The following is a 9,303-nucleotide window of genomic DNA, read 5'->3' as shown; positions in this document are numbered from 1 at the left end:
AGACTGGGGCTTGTAATTATTGCAATCAGGAGGAAACAGTGGAACATGTATTATTAGAATGTGATAAATACTCAGAGGAACGTCAGCTTCTAAAGTCATTATTAAGTAGAACGAATATAAGACTGTCTATGATCAATCTACTAGGCAACAAATCAAATTATGTTAGAAATGTTTTATTTAGGTTTTTAAATAATACTGGGTTAATGAATCGTATTTAGAATATGTGCAAGTATGTGTGTGTATACCAGTATATGCTCAGGCATACTTACATGTATTTAATGAATATGTTAGATGTGAATTTACACAACGTACACATCATTGAGACATGCTAAATTCCCTTGGAGATCTCTGATGACCACACTCCAGTCTGGTAGGTGGCGGTAAATGCACCTTAAGTTAGATGCCAGCCGCCAATAAAAATCAAAAGAAGAAGAAGAAGAGCAGAGGAGCTGAAGAACAGGCTGTGGGTGACAAGCATCTGAGAGCCAACTGGAGCAGCCAAAACATGACACTTGTATGCTTATAGGGATTTCTGAGGGTAAAGGTTTCCAGGAGGACACTGAGATGAAGTAAGTAGAGGTAGGTATGATGAAACAAGACAGTGGATAGTGATAGGACAACACAGAGGGCTGATCCAGGTGAGAGGCCCAAGGAGATAGCAGGTGGGGGGAAGGCTGCAGAAAACAGGTTAATTGGTTTCAGGAGGAATTCTAAGACAGGTAAGACACAGGCAGATGTCTGCAGGCTGTCTTTAATATACACAGGGAACGTATGGTTACTCAATGAAATCAATATAAACCTTAGAGGGCTATCACCTCTGGTACTGTAGCTAACATAAAGTTCCAGCGAAGACTGGTTATTTCTCAGGAGCATTAACTCCAAATGTAGATTAGCTGCAAGTGAGTAAAGTTGGCTCTGCCCCTGCAGCAAAAGATCAGTAAATTTACACAAAAATAGGCAGCAACTACTGGAAAAGTCTCACAAAGTCATCTCATGAAATTTATTGACAGAATGCTATGGTGCACAGTTATAATCAACGCAAAAGATGTCTACTTTGAATAATTTAAAATCTAAAACATTTTGGTTTGCTAACCATTTTTAAATTTACTACATGGTTTTTTATGTGTTCCTTCATAGTCTGGATGACTTCAGTATTAGTTTACAATGTAGGAACAAAAAAATGCAATAATGTGTCCAAACTTTTGACTGGTGGTGTGTTTATGTAGGTGCGCTTGTGCATGTGTGTATAAAGTATAACCAAAATTTATATATCATCATCAGAAGTCTAATGTATTGAACAAACCTCAATTACGTAAGAATGAAAGACTGAACATATTGAAGGAAAATCTCATTACATTGAATTAACCTTGAATATATTGTATGAAAGTCTGAGTTTATAGAATGTAAGTTTGAATATATAGAATGAAAGTCTGAATATAGGGAATGAAAGTCTGAGTATACTGAATAAACCTTTAATATATTGAATGAAAGTCTAAATATATGGAAGAAATAGTCTGGATACACTGCATGACTATGTTTCTGGCACCAAGCAGGTGTGCCATTTTGATAAAGATTTTTACATATTTGGGAGGCGTTGTGGCTCAGCTGGTAGAGCCGATGCCTCTCAGCAAGAAGGTTGCGGTTCAAATCCTGGCCCAGAGACCCTTCTGGGTAGAGTTTGCATGTTCTCTCTACGCATGTGTGGCTTCTCACCAGGTACTCCAAAAACATAACGATTAGGTTAATTGATAACTAAATTTTCCCTAGGTGAGAGTGAATGGTTGTTTGTCTCGTTTGTCTCTGTGTGTGGCCCCGTGATGGACTTGCGACCTGTCCAGGGTGTACCCCGCCCCTCACACTGTGACTGCTGGATATGGGCACCAATGACCCCGAGACCCTGAAAGGAATAAGCGGGTACAGATAATAGTACATGTGCATGCTTTGTAGCAAAACTACTTCTGAGACTTTCAAATTTTTAAAAAAATGTGAGGTTGTTTTTCTAATAATACGGTATTTTGTTTTGTAAATAGTCACGTGTCTTATTTATTTATTTATCSTTTAACAGATCAGAAAAGTCTAATTTGCTGTTAAAACAGAAAAAATAACATCTGAACAAACATTATGATAACTTCATTAACATATCATGCATGATCTATTCTCAATTCCCAAGTTGGCTAGCACAATTGAACGTATGTTCTTACCAAGTACACAGGGGCACCATGGCAAAATTAGGAACAAGTTGCGGACACTCAAACTGAGAAAAAACAGAAACAAACATCAAAAATATTGATTTTCTCTTTTTTTTCAAAATATATTCGTTGAAGTTATGAAGAAACCATCCCATGGTGTAAAAAATAGTTTCTGAGGTTTTAACATTGTTTGAATTCAGCCAGTTTTCAGAGTAAATTGCAGCCAGTTGCATTTGCGTTTTCGGGGATGGGCAGACACACAAATGATTTACATGCTGACTTTGTTTGGCTGTTTGTTGACACACTTTTGTTGTGCATTTTGGCCACTAAGCTGCAGGACTGAAAGAAACACATGGGTATTTAAACAGGTAAATGCATTTTGTGAATAATTATGTGTTGAGCTGCACGCTTTTCTCAAGAACTGAACCGCTGCCTGTTACAGCGTGTCGCTGTGGCAGTACCTACTTCAACACCAAGGCCGACGCTGATCTACCTTCTGATATCACAATGTTTGATACTTTACTGCCAGCACTTTGTTCCAAAAATAAAATGCTTCCCCAGAGCATCTGGCCAGAGGCAGGTTCTTTTCTTTTTTTCCTTCATTTTACGCTGCTTATTTACACACTTTGACTGAAGATAGAAGCCTTTGCTGAATCTGACGTGGCATATTYGTACAAGCCCTTTGTACAAAAAAGTAAGAAATTTAGGATAAAAATACAAAATTGTTCTTGCATGAGCCCCAATGTTTGTGAACTGACACCACTCAAATAAAAATTTGAGGTCCACTTCCTAGCATTTTTTGTGACAAGTGCCAAGTTCCCACTCTGTTTACCACTGCCAGTGGCACAATGCAATGTGGGATATGTTGCTGGCCACAAGTACATGCATGATTTGAAACTACATTACTGTTAATTATCTTATGCCATGCTGACTCATTGTATGATTCAATATCTTCAGACTTGCATCCTATGTGTTTGTTCAAGGTTCATTCCATATATTCAGACTTTTGACAATCTGTATACATACTGTATTAATTTCCAGAGTGGCATGCCATACCCAGTGTATACACACACATACATTACATTACATTATACACTGCCTGACCAGAAAAAAAAGATGAAAAGATGACAATGCCTGATGAATATCAGGCTGGAATTGTGAAAGAGTGGTTCAGGGAGCATGAGACATCATTTTCACACATGGATTGGCTCCACAAAGTCCATTGAGAATATTTGGGTAGTGGTGGAGAAGTTCAGACTCTACCATCATCAAGATCTTGATGAAAAATAAATCAAAATCAGATGGAAATATATCTTGTGACATTGCAGAAGCTTATCGAAACAATGCCACAGTGAATATGTGCCGTAATCAAAGCTAAAAGTGGTCCAACAAAATATTAGTGTGTGACCCTTTTATTTGGTAGAGACTTTTTTTTTGGCCAGGCAGTGTGTATATAGCTATATATAGACATAGTGTGATATATACATTTGTATTGCATGTATACTGTAAAAATATTTTTATATTTGCAATTTTGTTCAGTTTTTTTTCTTTGTTTTTTAGGTTTTGGTGGAAAAAGAGTGGATTAGCTTTGGACACAAGTTTTCTGCTGTAAGATGTATTTTTCATATTAAGCTGTTCAGTAACAGTTTAGTGATATATTTGATAATGATAACTCTTTATTATGTTTTGCTGCAGCGTGTGGGTCATGATGAGGATTTTTCTAGCACAGAGCGCTCACCTCTCTTTGTGCAGTTCATAGACTGTGTTTGGCAGATGACTCAACAGGTTGGAGGGAATACATTGTATCATATATGTCTTCTTACTAGAGATGCACCTTGACATCAGTCAGTGCCRGCACCATATGGGTTAGTCAGCCTGACCAGCCTTGATCAGCGATTGGTCAGTCAATASTCAAAAATTAAWWTTTTTTCCCACTCACTGAATACATCACAAACAAACGTCTGTCTCTTGCAGGACTGCTGTGCACTGCTCATGAGGAATGTTTTTTTAGCATGGAAAACAATTATGAAGTTAAAATGAAGTTAGCTGTATTGACTGTAGTAGGGTATCTCCAAATAAAATCAGAACAACAGATAGCCTGTTAAAAAGAAAACAGCAGCACACTGGCGCTATGTTTAGCACTGTCACCTCACAGAAAAACATTGAATGTTTGCCTCCCAGCCTTTTAGTGTAGTTTACATGTTCCCAGTCTGTCACAGTTTACATGACAGACTGAAGTCCAGAATCCAGTGGTAGATATTGGAGGTTAAGCTAAGGTTGTGCCGTTGAAAGTGAGGTGCTGCGCAGCTGATCTACCCTGCCCCGTAAAGACATCAMAATCTGGCTTTCTGACTGGTTGGGGCTGTTTCTGGGGCAGAGTCTGGAGTCACAGAATAAAGAGAGGGTTTGCGTAATTCAACATGGCATCCAAATTGCTTAGCAGTTTTATGGCATTCAAAGCTGAAATTTGGTGGGTTGATAGTTGAGAGCTAACTCAACACATTCTGAATGCTAATCACAAGTTTAAGGTTACAACAGCTAATACAACTTTAAAAAAGGCTCTAATTCAGCCATTTTAGGACAAATTCTGAATGCTAAATTAAAATTCAAGATGGCCACCATAGCTAATTTAAAACGTCCATAAATCAACTATTTTAATACACATTGGGCTGAAATTGTGCATGATGGAATCTGATAACAATTCTCATCACATACTGAGTTTGAAAAAAGAATAAATAAATCAAGCTGRCTGCCATAGCTAAAAYGTAAAATTGACCATACCTCTAACATTTTTAGAACTATWAGGCTGAAATCTGGGATAGTGGTAKGACAGTGATCTACAAATAGAAAATTCAAACTGTAAGTTTAAAATAGATGCATTTCATAGTTTCTCCAAGAACTATTCTAGTTGTCACTACTGTCATAGTTGTAGGTGTTATGGTTTTCATTTATAATTCAATTAAATTCAATTCAGTTATTATATGTCACAACATACGTTGTATCAGGGTACTGTACACAATTATTGTTAACTCTGATTGCTCTACTTTAGAAGTTATTACTGGTACTCATACAAGAGTGTAATCAGTATCTATTTTTTCACGTAAAACTTAAAACAGTGCATTATATTTGGTTTAGTTTAATTTTTTAAGCATGTTCATGTCATTGTGAATGCTGGTAAGATAACTGGTCTATTAAATCTCACTCCAACCCTTCACAAAAAATTGGTAAAGACAATGAGTAGATATTTTGTATTTTATTTACAATTGTTTTATGAAAAAATGTTAGAAAATCAGTATCAGCAGGTCAGAGCTGTACAAATACTAAAAATCGTCATTGGTGCATCTCTAGTCCCTTCGTTTGTTTTCCTGAAGACCCAATTTTCAAACAGTCTCAGAATAATGTGCATTGTGCCTGWGATACTTCATATCACTTCTTGTAATAAACTTTCTTTTYCCCCTTTTTTTACCTGTAGTTTCCAGCTGCCTTTGAGTTTAATGAGCTGTTTCTCATCACAGTCCTGGACCACCTGTACAGCTGTCTGTTTGGTACATTCCTCTGTAACACTGAGCAGGAAAAGGTAGCCAAGGTACATGGTAAAATWTTTGCAATAACCCAGAAATATTTTTTGGTAAACTCTACATCAGGCTACTTTCTATTGAAGCGTATTGATGTCATGGACGAAAATGAAAAAAAAAAAAAAAGATAAACGTTTTGTCCGTCAGAGTAAGGAGGAGGTCATGTGACTGAAAACTATCTATGAATAGAAGTTTCACCACTTGTGAAATGTGTTTAAGGTGGAAATAATGTTACTCAAAGTACAGTGAGACATTGGTTATGCTGATAACCTAACAATAAACTGTCTTCAGCTGTACTCCCTGGTCCTAGATTAGACCAACTTCCTCTTCCTTTTAAGTCTCRTTGTCAATGCAGTCTGAGAACTCACTACCGCCATCATCAGGATGAAATTATCACGTTTGTACAATATAATCATTAAGTTTATATGATATAATTATCACGTTTATACAATATAATATCATGTTTTTACAATTATCACATTTATAGCACATTTGTACAATATAATAGTACATTTAAAATATACTATCATATTTGTACAATACAAGTATATTGTTCAAATGTGATAGCGTTCAGACATTTATTTTCCTCCATGACATATATGCTTCCGTAGGTTGCTGTTTTCATCAGGCTAAACATACCAACACATTCAAAGACTACTATGGAAAATACCTTTGTTTTCATTGAGACATTTAGCTTACTGTGACTTATTACTTTTATCAACGTTTGTTTTTCTTCCATATTTTAGGAGGTTCAAACCAAAACTGTGTCCCTCTGGTCCTATATCAACAGGTAAAATCCTTCTTTCTGTGAAATGCCTTTGTAGAKTAAAGAATTAAACTCTGATGTCCAGTATTGTTCCCCATTAGCCAAGCTGACGATTTCACCAACCCCTTCTACATGGACTATCAGAACTATGTTCTGTGTCCCCTGGTTTCTTCCAGACACATCAGGTTGTGGACAAGCTACTATGTCCGCTGGAGCCCACGTATGAGACCACAGGTATATTCTTACCAGATAAAAGTTTTTTTTGGGTCAGTGACTTAAAAAAATAATATTACAATGTAAAGTTTTCACTGCTCTGACATTGTAAAAATAGTTTCACATTGTGAAATAAATATAGCATTTATAGTACTTATATAGTGCTTCTCTATCCAGCCAGGATACTCACAGAGCTTTACTTGTGCCCTCAGTCACCCATTCATACACATATTCATTCAGCATTCTACTAGATCTCTCTACAAAGCTAATACAGATAAACCAATCTGCAGAGCTGGGCAGTATGACCCAAATTTTATATTATGGTATTTTCATATCACGTGGTCGGGAAGAACGTCCTCCGCCCTATCTTAACCTGAGTGGTGTTTTGTTATTGGACTTCTGTGCTCGTCATGGATTGTCCATAACGAACACCATGAACAGCCGTGTTGGCTCCAATGGTATAATGAGGGTCTGCTGGGAACGTCTGGCAGAGTCTCCCATCAGACTGAGCTTCAACTCACACCTCCAGGGGAACTTTGAACACGTTCCGGGGGAGGATGGAGACATTGAGTCCGAGTGGGCCATGTTCCATGCTTCCGTTGTCAAGGTGGCTTACATGAGTTGTGGCCGCAAGGTTGTCGGTGCCTGTCTTGGCAGCAACCCCTGAACCTGCTGGTGGACACCGACAGTGAGGGATGCTGTCAGCCTGAAGAAGGAGTCCTACTGGGTCCTTTTGGCCTGTGGGATTCTGGAAGCAGCTGATAGGTATCAGCAGTCCAAGCAGCTTGCTGCTTGGGTGGTCGCTGAGGCAAAAACTTGGGCATGGGAGGAGTTTGGAGAGGCCATGGAAAAAGATGGCTAAAGACGGCTTTGACGCGATTCTGGTCCACCATWAACACTGTTTATGKTGGGGATGGTGCGCTGACCTCAACCCAGGTGGTTGTGTGTTTGTGGACAGAATGCTTTTAAGACCTCCTCAATCCCACTAGCATGTCTTCCATTGAGGAAGCAGAGCCGGGGGACCCTGGGTCAGACTTTCCAATATCTGGTGCCTAGGTCACCAAGGTGGTTAAAAAGCTGCTCGGTGGCAAGGCATCGGGGTGGATGAGATTCACACGGAGTTCCTTAAGGCTCTGGATGTTGTGGGAAGGGCTGCCACAAATGATTATTTTAATAATCGATTAATCATCGATTATTTATTCGATTAGTCGATTAATCGGATCATACATTAATTGAATATAAAACATAGAGCTTATCAYGTCAGAATGCAGCTGCTATTATATAGCCATCGTTAGATTTTAGCTATATGCTAACTAAAAATAATTGCTGTGGAAGGTAAGTTCTGCTCTGCAGATATTACACAGGTTTCTCTTTCATTTTYTTAAAATGATCCCACACTTTTGAGCTCCGCTGCTGGGGAGCCATGACACCAGAGCCTGTCTGTAATGTCTTGTGACGTCCACGGCCTACCCCAGTTAYCACTACTGTGCATGTGTGTCAAGGACAGAAAGGCAGATGTGGCAGTGGAAGGTGTCAAAGCAGTTTGGAGAGAAAAACAAAGAACAAAAAACAAAACAAAAAAAAAACGATTTATCGATTATTAAATTAGTCATCGATTATTTTAATAATCGATTAGTCGTCGATTAATCGATTAATCGTGGCAGCCCTGGTTGTGGGGTTACGTTGGTTGATGCGACTATTTAAAAAGGGGGACTGCAGAGTGTGTTCCAACTATAGGGGGATCACACTTCTAAGCCTCACTGATAAGGTCTATTCAGGGGTCCGGGAGAGGAAGTTCATCAGATAGTCGAACCTTGGATTCCGGAAGAGCAGTGTGATTTTTATCCTGGTTGTGGAACACTGGACCAGCTCCAGGGTTTCCCCTTGGATTTTTTTTAACCGCTTGCACCCCCCACCCCACCCACGTGGGATTAATACTGATTTTTTTGCGCAAATTACAAATTTTTGACACTAATTGTACAGGTCAACGTCTGAAGGGGTTGACATGTATGGACTCTGAACTCCCGGGCTGGTATGAGCTGCGCTGCAGGTGGACAGGTGCAGTTTCTGCAGTCGCTGCAGCTCGCTTTAAAAACAGTCAGGTGATCTGTCACAGTTTTGTTGTGCTCGTGAACACATAGTGTTTCGGTGGAAATGCTGTGAGATACTTTTAGAAATATAATATGTATAAAATACGACTTAATCCTTGGCAGAAAATAGTCCAGGAAACACTGAGGGCTTTCCCGGGAGGTGTTCACCTGAGCTGAGTGAAGCAGACCACCCACCCACAGAGAAAGAAAAAAAGCCAGCGCTGTCAGTCAGACGGCACGACCTGCCCTGCTCTTTTCTGAYTGGGTAAAACTTTGACTGTGGTTCTCGTTCTGGGGTGAAAGAACCATCAGTTTAATCCCTAGATGGCTTTAACAAGTTTTTTTCCTCCCGTTCATTTTTACAACCCACGGCGGAAAACATTGATCGAGGTCTTTTTTTCTTGGTTGTCCACCAGACAATCGGGAGGCGGGACCTGGTTGTCCGAAACGAAAATAGATTGTCTCGATCA

At 39.0% G+C, this 9,303-nt stretch overlaps 1 protein-coding gene across 1 annotated transcript in view; it reads left to right on the top strand.

Annotated features, from left to right (window-relative positions):
• Positions 1–9,303, top strand: part of LOC106533121 (myotubularin-related protein 1) — a 29,684-nt gene that overhangs the window by 17,666 nt on the left and 2,715 nt on the right. The window contains exons 9-13 of the mRNA XM_014029355.1: positions 3,750–3,797; positions 3,885–3,974; positions 5,662–5,775; positions 6,511–6,554; positions 6,632–6,764. Of these exons, the coding sequence (XP_013884809.1) occupies positions 3,750–3,797; positions 3,885–3,974; positions 5,662–5,775; positions 6,511–6,554; positions 6,632–6,764 (429 nt within the window). The remainder of the gene's footprint in view (positions 1–3,749; positions 3,798–3,884; positions 3,975–5,661; positions 5,776–6,510; positions 6,555–6,631; positions 6,765–9,303) is intronic.

Source organism: Austrofundulus limnaeus, unplaced genomic scaffold (genome assembly GCF_001266775.1).
Source record: "Austrofundulus limnaeus strain Quisiro unplaced genomic scaffold, Austrofundulus_limnaeus-1.0 Scaffold887, whole genome shotgun sequence".
NCBI classification, from domain to species: Eukaryota; Metazoa; Chordata; class Actinopteri; order Cyprinodontiformes; family Rivulidae; genus Austrofundulus; species Austrofundulus limnaeus.
This window is presented reverse-complemented; position numbering and strand designations above follow the sequence as displayed.